General features: G+C 37.7%; 1 protein-coding gene across 1 annotated transcript in view; it reads left to right on the forward strand.

Annotated features, from left to right (window-relative positions):
• The window catches only part of LOC100005368 (uncharacterized), a 144598-nt gene extending 127066 nt beyond the window's left edge, over window positions 1-17532 (forward strand). The window contains exons 6-7 of the mRNA XM_001344412.7: window positions 9-128; window positions 15715-17532. Coding sequence (XP_001344448.1) covers window positions 9-128; window positions 15715-16179 — 585 coding nt within the window. The 3' untranslated portion in view covers window positions 16180-17532. The remainder of the gene's footprint in view (window positions 1-8; window positions 129-15714) is intronic.
• Window positions 17533-24913: the final 7381 nt, after the last annotated feature.

Here is a 24913-nt window from a genome sequence, read left to right on the forward strand (position 1 = left end):
TCCCACAGGAGGCAGTGTTCATGGGCAACGGCGAGCAGTACATCTGGAAGCCCCCAGAAGAGGACGAGCTGCTGCTGCCTGCAGCTCCTCAGCTGGAGAATGGACACAGTCTTCCCAGCGCTGCCGAGGTAAACGTCAGATCGGCTTTCACACATGACATCTGACCTCCAGCACTTCTGCTTCTCTGGAAAAGCGCGCTGGGGCTCAGGAAGTCTGATAAACCCCGTCTGAGATGTCTGCTGCCGTCTGTCTGTCTGTCTGTCTGTCTGTCTCTGTCTGTATCGCCGGCCTGGAAAGGCTTTACATACGGCAGGTCAAAGGTCAGCAGACTGGGCTTGTTGACTGTCAGGTCAGGGCTGGAGAAAGGGAAGCAGGGAAGGAATATGAGAAGCAGACAGAAGGGAGACATGGGTTTAATCAACTTCCTGTGACCGATCACAACTTTCACATCTCAAAAATACATGTTTGTGTCTATACAATTCAATTTAAAGAAGTAATTTAAAGGGAAAGTTCACTCAAAAATGAGAATGACCTCCTTGTTCACTCTCCCTTATGTGATTTTAAATTTTCTTTCTTCTGTTGAACATTAAGGAAGATATTTTGAAGAATGCTGGTTGTCAGGTCTTATTGACTTCCAAAGTAGCAAAACAAATACCAGCTACCAGCTTTTTACAAAATATATTCTTTTGTGTTTAAACAGGTTGAACCTAAATAGGTTTTGAACAAGTCGAAGGGTGAGTTCGTTTTCATTTTTGGGTGAACTATAATGTGCAAAACAAATGGTTTATAAAAATTAATAGGAATGGACTTTTCTCCATGCATTTTTTCCTTCATTATTATTATTCATTCATTCATTTCTTTTCAGCTTAGTCCCTTTATTCATCAGGGGGCACCACAGCGGAATGAACCGCCACCTTATCCAGCATAAGTTTTACATAGCAGATGCCCTTCCAGCTCCAGCCCAGTACTGGGAAACACCTATACACTCTCACACACACTCATACACTATGGGCAATGTAGCTTACCCAATTCACCTATACCACGTGTCTTTGGACTGTGGGGGAAACCGGAGCGCTTGGAGGAAACCCACATGAACATGAGGAGAACATGCAAACTCCACACAGAAATGCCAACTGACTCAGCCGGGGTTCGAACCGGCAACCTTCTTGCTTTGAGGCATCAGTGGTAACCACTGAGCCATCATGTTGCGTTATTATTATTATTATTATTGTGGTTGTTATTGTTATTATTATTATTAATGTTAATAAGAATGTTGGTACCCATTGACTTCCATAGTATTTTTTTTTCCTGCTATTGATATTAGCATTTTTCAGATTATCTTCTTTTGTGATAAACAGAAGAAAGAAACTCAAACAAGTTTGAAAATCACATGATGAGGCTGTTTTTATTTTTGGGTGAACTATCCCTTTAAGCTAAAAACCCAATTCGTTAAAAATCCAGAAGTTCATCTGTGATGTCCAGTGCTTGAATAAATTATCAGCAGATTTTCTTTACTGGAGTAAACAATCCCTTTATTTTAAAAAAGCAATAGATTCCTTTGCTTTGTTAATCTAACCACAAGACTTCTGCGAAACATCTAATTTCTCTTTTCAGCTTTAAACACCTCGGGTGGCATTAAATATATGTTTTAAATGACATCCTAGCCTTGTTTTGTTGATTAGAGGTGTAACAGTAAGCTGAAGTACTTTATTGGCTCAGATAGAGGTGTTGTGTTTTGTAGTCACTGATCTGAATGCACTTCTCAACGCTCCGTCTCTCTGCTCATTCCTTCTCTTGCCCAAACACGCCCAGTCTCATGTCATGAGGTAGGTGTGTGTGTGTGTGAGTGTGTGTGTGAAAGAGAGAGATAAAGAGGGAGAAAGTATGTGTACGAAGACACAAATATCCATCCATCCATCCATCCTCTATCTATCTATCTATCTATCTATCTATCTATCTATCTATCTATCTATCTATCTATCTATCTATCTATCTATCTATCTATCTATCTATCTATCTATCTATCTATCTATCTCTAAATATCCATCCATCTATCCATGCATCGGTCTTTTTTAAAACTAAACAAGCTTCTTCCAACAGGCTTTCTTAAGCCGCCATGTAGTATTCAAAAGTATATCTAGTTTAAAGTTCATCCATAGTTATCACTCCCTATTTACTTACTATTTACTCACCCTCAAGTGGTTATACATTTTTAAGAGTGTCTTTCCTCTGTTAAACACAAAAGAAGATATTTTGAAGAAAGTTGAAAACCTTTTATCATTGACTTTCATTGTAGGAAAACCAGTGAAAGTCGATGGTTACAGGTTTCTAGTTTTCTTCAGAATATCTTCACTTGTGTTTAACAGAAGAAAGACACTCAGAAATGTAAAATTAAACACTTTTTATTAACCTATGATTCTAGTAAGTTGATCAGAATGTACAATGAAGTAATTTCCATAACAAATACATCTGTTTTTTTTAGAGTTTATCATCAAACGAATTGGTTGCATTGTAAAAACAGAAAGCAGTCATTTTAAATGTGAAAAATATTTTATTTACTCTTTGGTTTGGCTGTTATTCAGCATGTCAGGCCATGTGTTTGGCCGTTGTTGTTTTAACTGTAAAGTAATTTTCATATAGACTAACCAAATTACACACTTGCATGACAGCCCCATCTAAGCAAAATTATAGTTCACACAGATTTGATTATTATTACTTAATTTTTAATTTTAGCAAAAAAACAAAAACAAAAAAAAAACATGTTCTTTTCACATTAAAAAGCTTCTTCAAGGTTTGCATTTTTGGCCAAAATGCATGAATTTCATTTCATCAAGGTTTTCATTGTTAGTTGAAAACTACACTGTTAAATATTACCTTGTTTTTTTTTACAGTAAAATAATGTTTCTTTACAGCAAAACACTGGCTATTTTAGATTTATTACAGCGAGGGTTAACAATGTATGTTGTGTCAAAGAGAATATTCTCAATATAATATTAATTATAATATAATATTAATATAATATTTACAATATAAAATCTGAATGTATAATATGTAGTATATGATAAATGATAATTCTTTATTTTTTTACATTTAACATTTGCAAATAAATGAATAACATACATAAATACACAAATAAATACAATTTTTCTTGATTGTTATGCACTATTGTTAAAGCATTCTACATACTGATTATTTAATCTATTAATTATCTAAGTATTTATTTATTCAACAGTGTCCCTGTTACTCATACATGTACTTTCTATATTAATAGCATTAAAATATTACAGTGTTAATTTTCAAACTATCCTATTAAAGTGTCCCTATATTAATAGCATATAAAATGATATGCAACTAAACCTAAACTCTAAAACAAACCACAGTAAGGTCCAATCCCAATTTTACCCCTTAGCTTCTATCTTTAGGAAGAGGTAGATAGCCCATCGAACAGAGATTTTTCAGGACCACACTCAAAACCAAGGGGTAAGAAAATTTCCCAGAATACACCAGCAGCAATGGCAGTATAGCTGCACCCGGAAGCAAGAACATCAACAAATTATAATTTTTTTGTCATTATTATGAGTTTTTTCAACAAACAAGCATATGCTTGAATACATCCGTAACGTAGTTCATGTTTTACAGTCATGCTTAAAAAAAAGCTAAAATAAAAACCTATATGGATCTAAAATCCATAATAATAACTCATGTATAGCAGTCCCACAACATTCTGACACTCCAATACCTTGTCAGAAAAGTCTAGTGGCTGGGAATGAGCTTTTTTGGGGGGGGGGGATGCACAGTACAGTTATGATCTTATTGCCACATTATATCGTTATGATAACATGATATTGTTGCCTTCAGTGATGAAGATAAATACCAAAAAATAACACAACTTGAACAACTACAGCAGTTGCGATCGTCTGATTTCATATGAAGCAAGAGATTGATGACGCATGATGTGCAGGTGCTGTAGTGCTGTTCCCATTTTTTAGGGGTAAAATTTGAAGCCCTTCCTCTTTTCATTTAGTTTTAAGGGCTAAAGGGAAAGGGAAGGGGTATAAAAATAGTGCCAAATTATGTATTTTTAATAAGCATTACATAAATTTAAAGTTAACCATTTTGTCACCTTAAGTTCTATAGATTAGTTTCTAATTGACATTTTTGTCAAAATTGAGTCATTGACATATTCTCATTAAATGACAACTTATTTACATTATGGGATGTTTTTTTATATAAGTTGTTTACAATTTAATAGTTTTTATTTAAACTAATGTTACACACATACTGTTTGCTATATGTAAAGCAAAAACTTTAAAGCCCAATATCTCATCATTCTGAACGCACACAGAACCTTGTAACTACAAGGTGACCATTTGTCACCAACCTCAAAATCAGTTGTAATACAACAATCATTGATTTGCATCTGGTACTGTAGTTGATTTAAATGATGTTGATGTGACTCGATATTGATATGAAATCTTCAAATGGCACAATTTCCACTGCTTTTGGGTTTAAGTGCAAACATCTGTGCAGAGCATGTACACACACACACACATGCTGCACATTACGTAAGATTGAGCTGCTTCAGAAGCCTCCATTTCTAAGTAGAGTGTGTGTCTGTGTGTGTGTAAAGTAAGTGCTCTGTACAAAATTTTGCCTTACATTTTTAGTTGAATCGAAATAACCTTAGACTTCTCAACTTACATCAATCAAACTGACTCAAAATAGTAACTTAAACTTTGTATTACTTAAACAATTTAGTTGAACTTCATTAATGTATTAAATTAATTTAATACTGCATAAACATGTGTTGACTTCACTTAACGTCATTACATTTTTCACATTGTGTGTGCTTGTGTGTGTGTGTGTGTGTGTGTAGGGAGAGACTAGAAGGGAATGAACAAGTTAGAGAAATATGAAGGGAAAAAATAGTGAGAGAGCAAGAGGAAGGAGGGGGGGGGGGAGGGGGGACTCAAGGCTTTCTCAACAGCTGCAGAGAGTTTTGAAACCCCCGTCATTGTGATTTCCTCTCGCTCTGCAAAGCGCTGCACAGCACGATAAACAGTGCTCGGCACAGAGAAGAGTTCAACATGCTGCACACACTCAGACACACATTCGGGAGTTTCAAACAACATGAAACTCAGCATTTTGTTTTGGCTTGAAATTGGCTGGTTCAGTCATGCCTGTGTTCAGACACATGCTATGCCTCATGCTGCGGCCTGCAGAATATAGTACGAGCTATAACACTGAACGCTGTAGTGCTGTTTTTTTTCTAGATCAGCTTTGGGTGTTAACATGACGAATGCAATCGCATTTACAGCTCAATTCATGCCATAACATCTATTCAGCCTGTACACGTGAACGCCATAAAGGTCACTGTGTGAGTCGAGTCGGAGAGCCGAGCTAAATTCTTGACTGGGATTTTACACATGCCATTGAGCTGGGAGTGTAAATGTCATCTAGCACTGAGAGGGCATGTGAGGTTATCTGAACACACACACACACACACACACACACACACACACACAAACACACACACACACACACACACACACACAGACAGAGCAAGAGAGAGAAAGAGAAATATGGGTAAAACAAAATGTATATTCACTTTTAATTTGCACCTTAGTATTACATTCAGCAAGATATCAGATCTAAAACTGTTTCGTAATCAGTAATAACATTTTTGTTTATGTAATTAATTAATAAATATGTAATAAATGTATGTAGTTTTGTTATTAGGTTTTTGTTTATCTATTTATTTTCTCTTCATATGCCATTTATTTTTTAACTATGCAAATTATTTTATCACCACAGTCAAGAATGTTGTTGAGGATTTTGCTGGATTAGTAACATGAATGAAGAAAAAAACCACTCCTTTAATTTTTTATTATACAGTACCTCTTTCTATGGTGGCGTTAGAGTTAGAGGAAGAGAGAACAAAAACTAGTAGGAACACCTTAATGCTGCGTTCACACCAGACACGAACACGCGTCAAACGCGAGTGATTTACATGTTAAGTCAATGCAAAAGCACAAATAGACATCCTGCGGTGCAATACGCATGAATGGTGCAGCGCGAATGACGCGAAATGTGTGATACGCGCGAATGGCATGGCACGAATCAATCGTTTTGCACGTTTGACGTGCTTAATGCGAGTTTTATGCAAATCGCTTACGTTCGAAAATCTGAACTTCAGCGGACATTTGCGCCGCGTTAACCTATCAGGAGCTTGCTCTTGTGGGGGCGTGATTATGACATATCGCCTGTTGTAGGTGTCCCGGGGGAAATCCTACAGCCGACACCGACAAAAAGTTCATCAAACTGGGCTTGGCTTAGTCAGAAGCACCGCTGAAAGCCTCCGTCATCCAGGTACAGTTTCTGGAGGAGTTTATGAGCTCACAGAGCTGGATGCACCTCTGAAAGAATCTAGTGGACATGACGCTAAACGTATCGATGCTGTTTTTCAGCCTTCATAAAGCACATATACACTGTTATTTTCTTCATAAAATCCATGTTAGCCATTTAGCAACAAAGCTAGAGTCACCGGGCAGACAGAAGCCCTGCCCTTCACGCGAATCCGTTTCTGTTCTGAAGTCAATTTGAGGTGTGAATGAAGCGGTTGTTTGACGCGCGAATGAAGCGAGTAAACTCAAATGTTCATGCGGCTATTTACGCATGAATAGCATGTTTTATCGGCGCGTTCCACGTCTGGTGTGAACACAGCATTTCAACAAGCAGGAACAGTCTACAACACCCTAACAACAACAACCACAAACTTGAAATTTAGAACTTTCTCACCACAACAAACAACAAAAAAATCCTAACAACTAGGAAAACCTCTGAAAACCCTAACAAAAACAACATCTTAGAACACTCTAACAACAACAACTTAGAACACTCTAACAACAACAACTTGGAACACTCTAACAGCAACAACAACAACTTTGAACACTAACAGCAACAACAACAACTTAGAACACTAACAGCAACAACAACTTTGAACACTAACAGCAACAACAACAACTTAGAACACTAACAGCAACAACAACTTAGAACACTAACAGCAACAACAACAACTTAGAACACTAACAGCAACAACAACTTAGAACACTAACAGCAACAACAACAACTTAGAACACTAACAGCAACAACAACAACTTAGAACACTAACAGCAACAACAACTTAGAACACTAACAGCAACAACAACAACTTAAAACACTCTAACAACAACAACATAGTAACCACCTAGAACCCTTCTAAAATAACAACAGCATTGCAATCACTAATAAGACCCTTAAATACCTTAGCAGCAACCTAGAACAGCCTAGCAACCACTTAGAACACACTAACAACAATTAATGAAACATTCATAACACCCCAAAAACAACAACCTAACAACAACTTAGTAAAATTACAAAAATCTAGCAGTCACTTACTACATCCTAACAGCAACCTAACGACCACTTATAACACCCTTAAAACAATACCATATTTAAACCACTTTTAAGACCTACAAAATCTTAACAGAAACAAAGAACAAAATACCCTAGCAATTGCTTAGAACACTAACAACAACATTGGAAACATTTAGAACACCCTAACAATAACCTAGCAACAACTTAGAACACCCTTAAAACAACAACCAAGCAACTTACAAGACCCTTGAAATGGCAGAGAACACCTTAACAGCAACTTACTAACCACCTGTAACACCCTAGAAATAACCCAGAACACCTTGATAACAACAGTGTACCAACACCCTAGCAACCACCAATAATAACCTAGCATCTACATATAACACCCTAAAAAGAACTCATAACACCTTAACAGCAACCAAGTGTACCAATAACCTAATAACTACCAAAACAACTCTGAACAGAATTGCAAACACCTAGAGTATCCTGGAAATGTCTAAGAACACCCAAACAATCTCAATCTCAACTATGAACAACCACTTAGAACACCACAACTTAAACCAAAAATAATCAAGCATCCACTTACAATTCACTAGCTAAACTAAAATGCCTACTAATTAAACAAAATGGACTTGCAACCACCTACTGTAAAACCTTCCAATGGTGGCGTTGGAGTGAGCAAAAGAGAGAACAAAAACTGCTAGGAACACCATAACAACAAGCAGGAACAGTCTAGCAACCACTTAGAACACCCTGACAACAACAATCACAACCTTGGAACTTGGAACAACACCCTAACAATGACAACTTAGAAAATCCTAACAACAACATAGCAACCACTTAGAGCACTCTTAAAACAACAACAACTTAGGAATCACTTATAAATACTACCTTAGCAACAACCAAAAACAGCATATCAACATCAACAATTTAGAAAATTTTCATAACACCCTAAGAACAACAAAACAACCATGTAGGACATTCTTGAAACAACAAACTGAAAACTATTTATAACATCCTAAAATCAGGAACAGCCTAGCAACCACATAGAACACCCTAATAACAACAACCTATCAACCTAAAACACTTGCAAAAATTTTGCAATCGCTTACTATACCCTAACAACAACATAACAACCGCTTACGACACATTTAAAACAATAACAACTTTGTAACCACTTAAAAGACCCTTGAATATCATAACAACCACTTAGAACACACTAAGAACAATAATTTAAGAGCCATTCATAACATACCAAGAACAATAACCTAACAACCACTTAGAACTGTCTTACAACAACAAAGTACAAACCACTTATAACACCCTAATGACCAAGAACAGCCTAGCAACCACTTAGAACACCCTGACAACAACAACCTGGCAACAATTTAGAACACTAATGAACTAATGGCAGCTAAAAACACCCTTACATCAATTACAACTTTGCAACCACTTATAAGACCCTTCAATATCTCAGCAGCAACCAAGAGTAGCATAGCAACCACTTAATGTATCATAGCAAGCACCCTAACAACAACTGAGCAACAACTTAGAACACCCTTAAAACAACAACCAAGCAACTTACAAGACCCATAAAATGGGACAAAGCACCATAACAACAACAACCTAGCAACCACATGTAACACCCTAGAAATAACTCATAACACCTTAGTAATAACCACCAACACCCTATTAAGTAGTCAGAGAACACCCTCACAACCTCTACGAACAACCATTTAGAACACCGTAACTAAAACCAAGAATATCCAAGCAACCACCTAAAATTCACTAGCTATACAAATGGCAAAAGAAAAACAAACTATATGGCCTAGAACCACTTAGCAACCATCCATACTTGACTAGAACACCCTAGCAACAATTCAGAAGACTGTAGTAACAACAATATATACCCAACAACACTTAGAACACCCTTAAAACATTAACAATAGCATTGCAATCACTTATTAGTCCCTTGACAGCAACCAAAAACAGCATAGCAACGACTATTATCAACAACAATTTAAGAAACTTACATGACACCCCAAGAACAACAATCTAACAACCACCTAACAACAACACTTAGAACTGTCTTACAACCACAAAGTACAAAGACCCCTTAAATATTTTAGCAGCAACCAAGAATTGCTTAGCAACCATTTAGAACACCCTAACAACAACCTAGCAACAACTTCTTGCAAACAAGCACTACACCCTAACAGCAACGTAACGACTGCTTAGAACACCCTTAATACAATAACAACTCTGCATCCACTTTTTAAGATTCTTGAATATCTTAGCAGCAACCAAGACTACCCTAGTAAACACTTAGAACAGACTAATAACAACAATTTAAGAAACTTCGTAACAGCCCAAGAACAACAACTTAGCAACCACTTAGAACTATCTCACAACAAAAAACTACAAGCCCATTTTAACAGCCTAACAACCAGGAACAGCCTAGCAATGACTTACAACACCCTAACAACAATAACCTATAGCAACCCCTTAAAACACTTACAGAAATCTAGCAATCAAGCACTACACCCTAACAACAACCTAACGACCACTTAGAACACCCTTAAAACCAACCCGGGCTCATTGTGGAAACGTAGCCCCACGGACGTTTCTGCGGACCGAGATTTACGTCCCAGGAGGTACGTATTTGAGCGTTTTTTTGTTTTCGCGGATCCGCGAGAGGCCGCTGTGCGCGCTTTTCCGCGTTCTCGCGCGAAAAGCCGCCGGATCGAAAAAAAAAAAAAAAAAAAAAAGCAAAAGCTCTCGTCTTCGATTTCGACCACGTTTTCGGATCCCGCCGCGTTCTCGCCCTTATTTTCCGGATTCCGTTTTTTGTCTTACCTGATTTCCGGAACCTGCTGTTCCCCGGACTCGATCCCGGTCGTCGTCCACCGCGGCCGGCTCCAGCTCCTCCTCCGGGTCCTCCACTCCGCCGACGCAACGCTGTGAGCTAGGCGGACAAACTGATTGCGTCGGGAAAGCCCTCCACTCGGAGGCGAGCCGTCGGCCGGCGTGCGCGAAGAGGAGGGGCGGAGCGGCGCCACACCGCCCCGCAGCGTTCGCTCGAAAAAAACCAAACGCGGCCTTTACGTACCTCCGTCCACGTAAATCGCGGTCTCCAGAAACATCCGCGGGGCTACGTTTCCAGAATGAGCTTGGGTTGCTTAAAACAATAATAACTTGGCAACCGCTTATAAGACCCCTTGAATATTTTAGCAGCAACCAAGAATAGCCTAGCAACCATTTAAAACAGACTAACAACAACATAGGAAACATTCAGAACACCCTAACAACCTAGCAACAACGTACCCTTGTAAATGGCACAGAACACCCAAACTAATGTAACCATAATCTCTTTTGCTCTGCGTTGTGTAGTGTAGTTAATGACGAGAGGACACCATTTTGAGTCTGCACAGAGAATGTTATTATGAGATCGGCAGCTTCAGCTCATTACATTAAATGTACACTCCTTAGTTCAAGGTAAAGGTGGAAAAGACCGCTCAAGCAATAGTGCAACAGGTATGGCTGCTTGGACTATACCACCTTGGCGTTAACCCTAGGGGGGGAGAAGAGATGAAACCACTGTCACTTTACATACTCTTTTTACATTTGTATTGTGAACACAAAACAATTTTATCTGAACAGTAAGTAAACAGGAGGAAAATATAGTGAGATCAATATACCCGAAATAATCCTGTTACACTAACACTTACTAACCACCTGTAACACCATGGAAATATCCCAGAACACCTTAATACCAACCAAGTGTACCAACACCCTAGCAACTACCAACAATAACCTAGCAATAATATGTAATACTCTAGAAATAACTCATAAAACCTTAACGGCAACCATGTGAACCAAAAATCTAGTAACTAGCAAAAACAACAGGTTTTTCAACAGGTTTGCAAACACCTAGATTACCGTAGAAATGTCTAAAGGACACCCTAGCAACCTTTACAAACAACCATTTAAAACACATTACCTAAAACCAAGAATATGCAAGCAACCACTTAAATTTTGTAGCTAGACAAAACTGCCTAGAAACTAAACAAAATGGCCTTGCAACCACCTAGAACCAGGTAGCAACCATCCACACTTCACTAGAATACCCTATCAACCATTCAGAAGACTGTAGTGACTCTAACAACACATGGAAAGCATCACCTAACAAACGACCCAGAACACTTAACTTAAATTCATCATCTACCTAAAATAATCCATAGCAACCAGTAGTAATCAGTTTTAGTTGTCAATATAGTTCAATGTCAGTGCTGATGGAAATGAACTTTGCAAGTTTACTCTGCTCTCTAAGATCTGTTTCCTGATTTTAGTGATTCATTCATGGTATTTTTACATGATCGAGCACATGTGGATGTCAAAGGGGCAATATGTGATATCTCTCCACCTGCTTGGCTCCTGTCTGGTTAGCAGGGTTAATGCCGTCCTGGTGGGCTGCTGTGGTGAAAGTTTAACAGGCTTATCTGCAGGTTAGGTAACAGTGCTGCTCTCTGCAGCCAGATAAGAGCGTTTACACTGGCTCTGTCGATCACGGCCAAACTGGGTCATATTTCTGCTGTGTGCAAGCAGAGTCCTGTTACCACGCAGCCCTCGGCACACACTATGACACACGAGTCAAACACTCACAACTGTGGGCATTGAAGCTGTGCATACACTACATCTTCAGGCACTGTCCTGTTGTCTTCTAGTTTGCTAAGGCATTTGCTACTATAACTGCTGCTTAAACTTTGAACAGCCTCCTCAATCTGAGTATTGTAAATCTGAGTAACTTATCCTGCAGCATGCCTGCAACGGATACTTGAAATCATGGACTTGATTGTGAGGAAAGGTGAGCTGTTAGTCATTTAATTCATCAATTTGCACCAAATGATAACAGAAAAATGAAATTGAATTTATGGAGAGAAAAAGCATGATCTAAATATTTGTGGATGTGGTCGGTATGCCACCAATATAAAAGCTACATAGCAACAACTTTGAAAAGAAAACTACCCACTTAGTAGAGTCTAGCAAGCACCTAGCTCAAACTAACAACCACTTTGATTAATCGAAACAACCACTTAGAACACGCTAACAGCAACAATTTAAGAGACAAAACACCCCAAGAATAACAACCACTTAGAACTGCCTTACAACAACAAAGTACAAACCACTTATAACACCCTAATGACCAGGAACAGCCTAGCAACCACTTGGAACACCCTGACAACAACAACCTAGCAACAACTTAGAACCCTAACAACAACCTAATGACAGCTTAAAACACCCTTACAACAATAACAATTTGCAACCACTTATAAGACCCTTCGATATCTTAGCAACAACCAAGAGTAGCATAGCCACCACATAGTGTAGCATAGCAAACACCCTAACAACAACCTAGCAACAACTTAGAACACCCTTAAAACAACAACCAAGCAACTTACAAGACCCATAAAATGGCATAAAGCGCCTTAACAACAACCTAGCAACCACATGTAACACCCTAGAAACAACTCATAACACCTTAGTAACAACCAAGTGTACCAACACCCTAGTAACTACTAAAAACAAGTTTTGCAAACACCTACAGTAAGTTACCCTAGAAATGTCTGAGAACACCCTAACAACCTGGATTACTCCACCACTTGGAAATTAACCTAGCAACCAAATATAACCAGAACACGCTTGTAAAGCATGCAACCATGTAAAACACAGCGCTAACCACCTGTAATACCCAAGCAACATAAATAAACTATAACATGTTGGCAATCATCCAAGAACAACCTAGCAACCACACAAAATACTCTACCACTTGGAAACCATGTGGAACATGCTTGCAAACAACAAGCACAATGTCCAACCACCTACAGTAAATCACAGAAGTAACTACATGGAACACCAAAACAATATACTATTGCTAGAGCATGCTTGCAACCACTAGAAAAAATTCAGCAAATATCCAAAATTCATCAGATCTATCAACCACCTAGTGCACTCTGTCACTTTTTAGCCTTTTGGAAACACCCTAGCCATTAAATATAACCAGAAGATGCTAGCAATCATTAAGAATAGATCAGGAACCATCTAAAATCACTCACAAGTACCAATAACAACCTAGTAACCACTCTGAATATTCTACTACTTGGAAACACCTTAGCAAGAACAACTTAGCAAGCAACCAGTAGAACAAAGTAGCCATTATCCACAATATTCTACCAACCACGTAGAACACCCTAATGACCTCTTAAATGCCATTGTCTTGCCAGCAGAACTCTTAATTTTAGTTCTGTAAGGATTCTGCCACTTTGGTCTTGTTAATTCTTGTTTTGGTGACAGAATAGTCCTTTCATGTCTTCCATGCTGTGGTCAACTTGAGTTTTTTCAGGTTGGGCACTCATTTGTCCCATCATTGTCAGTCTTTGTCATTGTATGAATGCGTGTCCTCGTCCTATCCCCACCAACTGAATGTGACAAGTTCACTATATTGCAATTACATTCTAATTGATTCATGACAAAATATATACAGTTGGAAAGGTCTGAGATATCTGAATGCATATTATACCACAGTTTCTTGTTTCATATGAAGAGTAACCTGTGGGACTGTTTGCTTTTACATTTTTAAATGCTAATGTAGTCTAAACATAAAGCAAAACAACCTATTCATGATTTGAAAGCATAGAATTTATAGTTTTCATATTCTGGACAGATTAGCCATTGTCCAAAAGACCCTAGCAACCACCTGTAACACCCTAGTAACTACATTACAACAAAACCAAACACCATAGCACCTGCATAGTGACACTCAATCAAAATGTGAATAACGTTGACTGGTGGAAATAGTCTTTGTAAGTTTATACTGTGCTCTGGTTTTTGGTGACCTCTCGAGAATGTGCCTCCCAGGATGGTTATTATTATAAAATGCATTTTAAACATTTAGAACACTCTAACAACAACATAGCAACAACTTTGAACATCCTTAATATGACAAACGAGCAGTTTACAAGAATGGCACAGAACACCTTAACAACCTACCAACCGCCTACAACACCCTAGGAACAGCCCAGAACACCTTAACAACAATTAAATGTACCAACACCCTAGCAACTACCAACAACAACGTGGCAACCAGCTGTAACACCCTAGAAATAACCCAGAAAGCCTTAACAGCAACCAAGTGTTCCAACAACCTAGTAATTATCAAAATCAACACTGAACCAGTTTGAGTACCACCTAGAGTACCCTAGAAATGTCTAAGAACACCCTAGCAACCTCTACAAACAACCACTTAGAACACCTTAACTAAAACCAATAGTATTCAAGCAACCAATTAAGCGACAAAAGCATAACAACAAAACCAAACACCACAGCACCTGCATAGCAACATCAAGCAATACCCTAGAAATAGCCCAGAACACCTTAGCAACAGGCAAGTGTATCAACAGCATAGTAAGTACCAACAACAACGTAGCAACCACTTGTAACACCCTATAAAACCACACAGAATACTCTACCACTTGGAAACCATGTGGAACTCCCTAACAACCAAACTTAACCTGCCTAGTAACTATCAATAACAATGTAGCAGCCACCTGTAACATTATAGAAATAACCTAGAACACCATAATAGCAACTAGATGTACCAACAACCTAGTAATTACCAAAAACAACACTGAGCAGGTTTGTAAACATCTAGATTACCCTTGAAATGGCCAGGAACACCCTAACAACCACAGCACCTGCAAAGCAACACCCTAGAAACAGCCCAGAACACCTTAACAACAACCAAATGTACCAACACTCTAAGAATTACCAACAACAACGTAGCAACCAGCTGTAACACCCTAAAAATAACCCAGACCGCCTTAATAGCAACAAAGTGAACCAACATCCTGGTAATTACCAAAAACAACACTGAACAAATTTGCAAACACCTAGATTACCCTAGAAATGGCCGGGAACACCCTAACAACCTCCAGGAACAACTACTTACAATATCTTAATTAAAACCAAGAATATCCAAGCAACCAATTAAGCAACAAAAGGATAGCAACAGAACCAAACACCACAGCACCTGCATAGCAACCCTCAAGTAATTTGCGAATAAGTGTGGAGATGATCTTGGTAAGTTTATACTGCGCTCTGTTTTTGGTGACTCCTTTAGTACTATAAATGTAACTTGAGAATGTGCTCCACAGGACGGTTATTACGAAATGCTCTTTGGCAAAGTTGATGTTTGGCAGTATTTCTTATTCTGTGGTTCTCTCTTTCTCTCTCTGTCTTCAGATCTCTGACATGTACTCTACCGTGTGTAAGACCCTGAAGAGGAAACACCAGCAGGGTCAAAGCCAGGAGGAGAACAGGCCGACAGTGCCAACCGCGTCCCAAGGGGAGGATCAGGGGGCCACGGGATGGCCTGCCGCTGGCGCTACGGGGGAAGAGTCGTGGGGGAGGAGTGCCACTCAGGAGGAGCACTGCTACGAACCTGTGGGTGAGAAAACATGGCCTAGGGGGCTTGCAGTAGAGTCGGACCCAGCCTACGCCACCATCGATTCCCACCGGAAAAGAGAGAAGCTGGCCAGCAACACCTTAAAGGCCAAAAAGAAGGCTGCACCGAGTCCCGGCAGAGCTATGACCTGCGAAAACTTTTACGAGACTATTGGCGACGTGAAGCAGGGAGCAAATGCAGCGAGCACCACCACTATCTTTACCTTTAACGACGGCATGGAAATGTACGTTACTGGCCTATAAAAAGCCAATTGAAACACCTACAGAGGACAAACTGAAGTCCCCTTGTTTTCGACAAAGGAAAGATACACAGCCTACAGCTGCCAAACACACACCAACCTACGTAATCTGATGACCAATGTATATTTATTGGAGAGCACAATCAGTTGCAACACTCACACACACACACACACACACACACACACAGAAAACAGCAACAACCCTAAATTGGCTGAATCAGGCCTACAGTTGGGCAGTTTTTAAAAGGCCAGCTGAATCCAGGGATCTAAACTGTATTTTTCACTATGCTACAGCAGTCTCTACACTTCATAATGTGATTTTAGAGTTTTTTATTTTTTGTTTGCATTTTTTAAAGTGAAATATCTAAACAGTTTTAAGCCAAGATACATTTGCTTGAGAATTAAGTCATTCAAAGTAAAAATTACTTTTATTTTGTAATTCTCATTGTCAGAAACAAGTTACTTTTCTGGTAACTTCACTCTAAAAACGTTGGGTTGTTGTTGATAAACAGAACATTGGGTTCGTTTTTTTCAATCAAACCTAAATTACACATTTTACCCCAATGGTTGTGTTTGTCCATATTTGACCTGAGTTCATTGGTTCCCATATCATAGAAAAATGCTGGGTTATTGTAACTTAAAACTGAATATGAAAAAAATATGGACAAACTCATCCATTAATTAAAATGTGATTTAAAAACTTAACTCAGTTTGGCTTTGTCCAAATTTGACCCAATGTTGCGTTATAACAATCCATCATTTTTATAGTGTTGTATCTAAATATGTTATTTGATCTAAAAAAGTCATCATGAAATCAAATCTGACAATTCTTACTTTATTATTTATTTTTTATATAAGTTATTCATTTGTGCCATTTTTTTTACGTTCATACATTATAAAAATGCTGTGTTGTTGTAACCCAACATTGGGTCAAATATAGACGAACACAATCACTAGTTTAAAAAAGTGTCATTTAAATTTATTTGAAAAATTAACCCAACAGAGAGCATCATGGTGGGTAGCATGATTGCCTCACGGCAAGAAGGTCGCTGGTTCGAGCTTTGGTTGGGTCAGTTGGCATTTCTGTGTGGAGTTTGCATGTTCTTCCCATGTTGACGTGAGTTTCCTCCAAGAGCTCCAGTTTATCCCACAAGTCCAAAGACATGCGCTATAGGTGAATTGGGTAAGCTATCTGGCTGTAGTGTGAATGGGAGTGTATGGGTGTTTCCCAGTGATGGGTTGCAGCTGGAGAGGGTATCTGCTGCGTAAAACATGATGAATAAGTTGGCGGTTCCTTCTGCTGTGACGACCCCAAATTAATAATTAAGGACTAAGCTGAAAATAAAATAAATGAATGAATGGTTGTGTTTGTCCATATTTGACCCAAGTTCATTGGTTCTCATAGACTATAAAAATGCTGGGTTATTGTAACCCAACACTGGGTAAAATATAGACAAACCCAACCTATTGTGTTAAAAAGAATGTGATTCAAAAACTCAACATTGGCTTTATCCCTATTTGACCCAACGTTTGGTTACAACAACCCATAGTTTTATAGAGTGTATCTAAAAATGTTATTTGATCTAAAAAAAGTCACCATGAAATCAAAACTGACAATTCTGACTTTATTATTTATGGTGTTTTTTTATAACTTATTCAATTGTGCGCATCAATTTATTCATTTATTTTTTTACATTCATACATTATAAAAATGCTCTTTTGTTGTAACCCAACGTTGGGTCAAATATGGACAAACCCAATCACTAGTTTAAAAAAGTGTCATTTAAATTTTTTTTTGAAAACTGAACCCAACATTGGGTTTGTCCGTATTTGACTCAACATTAGTTTATGAAAGCCCAGTGTAATCTTTAATAAAAATATCTTCCCATTATTCTATTTTGACCAATAGCAACTATCCAACAATCCAATCAGCTCTTGAAGAAAAATGTATTCTCTCCCTACATTTTATTCTTCTATAAGAAGCCGTTTCACTCGAATTATTGTCATAATTGGTAAGAAAACACTAGCACAACTTACATTTATGACAACATTCAGGGGTGCGTTTCCTAAATAACGACGTAACTCATGACTGAACTATCATAGTACGATGTATAAACCATAGTTGATTTGTTGCAGATCCATTGTTTGAATTATGTTAGTTACAATGTAAAACGTTCATAATAACGCTCTAATTGCGGTGGAGTAACTATTTCCCCATATTTTTTGTGCAAATAATAATGTCTTACACGCACACCTTTAAAAATAAAAATTAAAAACATGCACTCATTTCCATATTAATTGAAATATATGTAAATGGCACATATGAGGATTATGTTTCCCTTACAAATATTATTGAGAATATTCCATATTCTATTCTAAAACATAAAATCACTTACAAAAGCTAACACATATTCTAATCACATATATAAATTGTTAATGGTTGTAGTTTACAGTAGGATATTTATTAGGAAATTAAAAACTATTCTACTTAATAATAATAATAATAATAATAATAATAATAATAATAATAATAAATTATTATTATTATTATTATTATTATTATTATTATTATTGTTATTATTGTTGTTGTTGTTATAATAATTATTATTATTATTATTAATATACAAACCACTGCAGAAATGTTCTAACCAACAAGCCCATGTCACATACAGTACAGATACATTTCCTAATAAATAGCCTACTAGAAAGTAAATAGCTTTCGTTATGAGCCATGGCTCTGTTCAAAATGGCATAAAAGTTTTCAAAGTGCACTGCGAAGGAAGCAGAATTGTCAACATGAAGATTCCTAAAACTGAACTGTAAAAAGTACTTTGAAAGCAAATTACACCTAAGAGGTGTAAGATTTTAATGCTTTTTAATCATTCCAAGTTTAAATGTTGGAACAGTCTAAAGAAATATGGCATAGAGGGGAGTATTTGCAATAGAAAAGAGCCAGGAACTATGCTTCTAACTACAGCTCTAGAGGTGTAGTTGCAAAGTTACAGGTTTGCGAAACAGTTTGAGAATGTTCGTTAGAACGATAGATTTGGGAAACGCCAAATCCCCGAGCTATGTTTGTAATGATGAAACTTACAACCATAGTTGACTAATGATGGTTTTGGAAAACGCACCCCAGCCCGATCTTAAGAAAGTTGTCAGAAAAGTGTCTAGTTTCTGCAAATTCATACATTTTCATTTGTATGAAAATGAACGTTTTTTTAAAAGGAGGTGTTCCATCAAACCCAATATTTAACCTTACCCCTTATTGGGGGATGAGCAAATAGTACTAAAATTACAAATTAATTGGAATGAGGCACTAAATCAAAACGTTATGAGTTGGTGTGAGATTGACTTGTGATATCATTTTATTATCATATGTCGTGTTTACTGACTTGAACAACCTGTCAATTATATGAGATTCACCAATAGCAAACTGCCACTTTCCAACCATTCAATCAATTCCTGACAATCAAATCTAAGCCCTGCCCGACATGTTGTCTTGTTTGAGTAGCCAGAAAAAACTGATACCACTGTCCATTTTAAGCTGACTTTAAGAAGTTTCCTTTTCAAATAAATGTACCTCAATTTCAGAAAGTTTAGATATTTGTTTTGTAAAAGCAAGCCAAAATATTAATTTAAGTAAAGACGTATCGATCCACACAAATGATTTGTGTTGGGACAACATGAAGAAAATAAGTTGATTTGAAAGTTTTTTTGTTTTTTTTTTCGATTGAACATAAAACAATTCAGTTTTCCCAAATGACTCAAAAATTGTTTGAGCTCATTTTCAATAAGCAGTTTGAACAAACAGAAAAGGACATTTCTTTGAGTGTAGGTAGTAAAATAAGCATTTTTGCAGTGTAATGAAAAAGCAGGGTTCAAATCACTTTAACTGTATAAACCCACTGTAGCAGAGCTTGGATCAGGATTCACACACACACACACACACTGTTGTTCAATCTCTCTGCCGTGTGAGTTTTACCTGCACATTGACACAGGGATCACATGAGACGTCAGCTTAACCTTAAACACACCCGACTGGTTCTCTCAGCTGGAGACTGCCAGCCAGCACCACAGTGTTAGTTTAGCTTAAAACACACACACACACACACACACACAAAACAAGTTAACTTCTCCTTTTTTACACGTTAGGCATTTTGTATGAAGTGTGACAATTTAGGTGGTGTACATATGGTATGTGTGGTCGTCTTTTCAGTACTAATTACAGCAAGGCCCAGATGGAATCTGCTGATTTTTAAATTTTTTTTATTTATTGTTTGCAATTACTTATTTTGAGAAAAATTCTGCAGGGTTGTTTTTATGGATTTCAAGTGAATAAATGGAATTGAGGGCAAGCTGGCTAACCAAACACATTTGAAATTAGTATTGCTTTATATGATCAAATTCTGTAAGATTTTACAATTTGTATTTTAGAAAGCTTTTTTTATTATCTTTTATGCTCTCTAACAGAAGATTTTCATTATAATACTACAGCAAATTAGTAGTATTGTAAAATGATAATACAATTTATAGATCTAGTTTTCTATTTAAATAGATTTTCAGATGTATGCTGATCATTACTCATATACTTTAGTGTCACTTGAGTCAGCAAATATTCTAATATGCTGATTTTATTTTCAAAAAACATTTTTCATTAAAAAGTTTGTTGCTTTATATTTAAAAAAAATATCAATAGCAATTTCAATGTAATAAAAAAAGTAACATTTATTCGAGAGATATTTTTGCAAGTAATACAAATATTTACACTGTACAAAAATGAATTTAAATTTTACGTTGACTTAATTTACCTTAGGCAGTTCATTCCGCTGTGGCGACCCTAGATTAATAAAAGGACTAAGCCGAAAATAAAATGAATGAATGAATAAATTACCTTAACAAGTCATTTCAACCTTACCTAAAACATCATTAAAAGAAATTTAAAAAAAGTTGAAACATTATTTAGTAACATTGTAATGACTTACGTGTTAATACGTAAAACTTTGATGAATAAAAAGCAATGACTTCAGTGGTAGCATATATCTAAATATTACAACAATGCAATAAATATATACGCTCATGTGCCACTTTATAAGGTATACCTGTCCAACTCCTCATTAACGCAAATTTCGAATTAGCCAATCGCGTGGAAGCAACTTAATGCAGACATGGTCAAGATGATCTGCTGCAGTTCAATCAGATCATCAGAATGGGGAAGAAAGGTCATTTAAGAGGCTTTGAACGTGGCATGGTTGTTGATGCCAGACGTGCTGATCTGAGAATTTTAGAAACTGCTGATTTACTGGGATTTTCACGCACAACCATCTCTTGGGTTTACAGAGAATGGTCTGAAAAAGAGAAAGTATCCAGTGAGGGGCAGTTCTTTGGGTGCAAATGCCTTGTTAATGCCAGAGGTCAGAGGAGACTGGCCAGACTGGTTCCAGCTGATAGAAAGACAACAGTAACTCAAATAACCACTTGATACAACCGAAGTAGGCAGTATGCAGAAAAGCATCTCTGAATGCACAACACGTCCAACCTTGAGGCAGATAAGCTACAGCAGCAGAAGGCCACACCAGGTGCCACTCCTGTCAGCTAAGAGTAGGAAACTAGCTCACCAAAATTGAATAATTGAAGATTGGAAAAAAACGTTGCCTGGTCTGATGAGTCTTGATTTCTCGCATTTAGATGGTAGGGTCAGAATTTGCCATCAACAAAATGAAAGCATGGATCCATCCTGCCCTTCATCAACGGTTCAGGCTGGTGGTGGTGGTTTAATGGTGTGAGGGAGTTTTTCTTGGCACGCTTTGGGCCCATTAGTACCAACTGAGCATTGTGTCAATGCCTCAGCGTACCTGAATATTGTTGCTGACCTTTATACTCTTCTGATGGCTACTTCGAGCAGGTTAACGGTCCTTGTCTACAAAAGCATGACTCATCTCAGACTGGTTTCTTTAACATGACCATGAGTTCACTGTATCTCAATCCAATAGAGCACAATAGGGAGATTTGCATCATGGATGTACAGCCTACAAATCTGCGGCAACTGCCTTATGCTATCATGTCAATATAGACCAAAATCTTTAAGGAATATTTCCAGTACCTTGTTTAATCTATGCCATGAAGGATTAAGGCAGTTCTGAAGGCAAAAGGGGGGTCCAACCTAATACTGTGTAGTAAGGTGTACCTAATAAAGTGGCCAGATATATATTTTATTTTATTTACATATTTTCTGTGGGAATTTTTTTGGTGTGTGTTTGTGTGCAGATTCCATGTGGGCCAGCTTAAAGGTCACTTTATGGCTGTTTAAGTGCATTAGTTCTTAAATTTCCTTTATTTTTCTCTTATTCTGTCAAGCATGCTTCTTCCACCCAATCGTGTACGTTTCCGGTAGTTTTTAGCGAAATACTACTCACTTCTCACAAGATTTCACAAACTTTGCAATATTAACAGAACAGAAAGTAGGGAGAAAAACAACAACAAAACACTTCTCTGGATGCCTCATCCTAGCTAGTTAACATGTCGATTTCAATGGGCATTGTTAACATCCGAGTATTATGAGGCATTGGTGTGCTGGAAAATTGTGGTGTGAGTAAAGAGGGCAATTAAGGCTTCCAGTTGGGCCAGCGACCACTCTCGATCCACAGATCTCAGGTCAGTGTGTGCCAGCACTGCTCCCCGGCTCACTGGGCCTCCGGCTGGCTCAACCCTCCATGAAGACAGTGTCCAAGGAAAACACAGCGCAAGGCTTAGGGTTGCTAGCAAATGTCTTTTGGAAGGACGTCTCATATTCTGGGCCCGTCCGCGTGACTTGATCCTATTGTAAACAATGCCTTTCCCACATGCATTATGGGAGAAAAGAATAGCACGAAGCAAGGGGTTTGAAATAATACTACTCTAAAAAGCGTGCTTGATTTTACTACAAATCTACAGGAAAGCGATTTTGGGATTTGAGACTTGGGCCAAGATGATTAGCTCAGGGATGGATAGATAAGAGGTCATTAAGGGTAAACAAACCAAGATACTGTTCCTGTCACATACACAACCTCCAGTGAGAAACGTTGGGTTTTAATATATACATATATATAAATATACATAGTAAAGATGAAAGATTTTTACGGCACTCTATTTTCTTATAAAATTGACTCCACTCGTAGCGACGTGTTCCAAAAGCTACTATCACTGCCATTCACGTGTTGTGTTCAAGTAGGCTGCAACGATTTCCTTGCTTGCGATGCATGCTACTGCGCTTTTTTCCGTCTTTATCCTCTCAGATATAATGTTTAATTTATACCCGTGCCTCACGCTGTAAGACATAGTGCCAAAAAAAAACAATACAGGTCACCAAATGGGACGCCACTGAGAGGTTACGGATCTTCTCAGGGAGCACAAAGCACATATCTGGTCCAGGACTCATTCAAAATTGTGGTACAATTGGTTTTATATTCGCACATTCTGACTTTCTCCTTAAATAATTTTGGTAAAGTATTCTAAATAGGGAAATCATATTAGCAGCTAATGACTATCAAAGTACAGCATTGATCACAGTCAATAAATGGTGCTAATGTCAATAAAAGTCATTCTTACATGCGATTTCAGATCGAATATTCAAAGTAGCGTGGAAAACAATATAGGAAGCATTTCATAAGTTGTCAATGTTGAATATAAAACCAACTTGACCTCAATTCCTCCAAAACGGCAGGGATCTGGTCGCGGAACAACTCCCCGCTGTTATTAAATTGTGTCCTTGACGTTTGCCATATTGAGGGAGGAAGTGTGCTCCACTTTAGCGTTGGCTCGGCGGTTCCTTTCTGTTCTTCTAGCACAGGGCTCGCTTTGTATAGTGGGGCGGATCGGCGTTTTTGATGTTGTCGCTTCTGAGAGAGAGAACCAATGGTCCTGTCGTGCACATTGTTTTAGTGGAAACAAGACTTTCAGGGTGTGACTTGTACAGATTGAACAAGAGTTTATTGGTTTTTCCTGACAATGCTTGTTCCTTTTGAAAGAGGCTGAGAAATGTCATGCCCGAAGTATATTATATTTATGTGTAAATACAATCTCGAATAAACTCCATCTGCTTGCATTCAACAGACGTTTATCGATTCGGTGACGCTTTAAAAGAAACGGATGTTCTATCGTAACGAGACAGACCAAATCGCATGTATATAGAGCATACTGCAATGCAACATAAGTATATTATTATTATTAAAAAAGAAACGCTCTGGTGTTAATGTTTTAAAGAAAGGTTTCTACTTCTGCTGTGTAGGTTGTATGTTGTGAAGTGTGTGCGTATAGTAACACGGCTTCCCCAGCATATGTCCTTGGCTTAATCGACTTTATGTGTGGTCCACCCAAAAAGTGTAACACAGAGTATGGTGTATAAAAAAACAAACAAAAAAACTAACCTAAAATCTGTTTAGTAATATTCTGTGCAAAAAGATTGTAATGTTTTTCTATACAACAAAAAAAGTCATTCGTATAAATATTTGTTTTTACTTTTTTAATAAAGTTGCACCTTATGACTGGGTTGTGTGTTTATTGTTCTACTGTAATATTATTATTATTAAACTAAGGATTGAAAAGTGGATTTGATTTTAAAAACACTCAGGGTCTCTATTTAACAATCTACTGTAGGTGCAAAGTCTAAAGTGCATGGGTCATTAAGTGTGTATCTGAATCCACTTTTGCTATTTTAAGGGTGGAAAAATAAGGTTTGCGCCCGAGCGCATGGCCTTACAGTT

Source organism: Danio rerio, chromosome 23 (genome assembly GCF_049306965.1).
Source record: "Danio rerio strain Tuebingen ecotype United States chromosome 23, GRCz12tu, whole genome shotgun sequence".
NCBI classification, from domain to species: domain Eukaryota; kingdom Metazoa; phylum Chordata; class Actinopteri; order Cypriniformes; family Danionidae; genus Danio; species Danio rerio.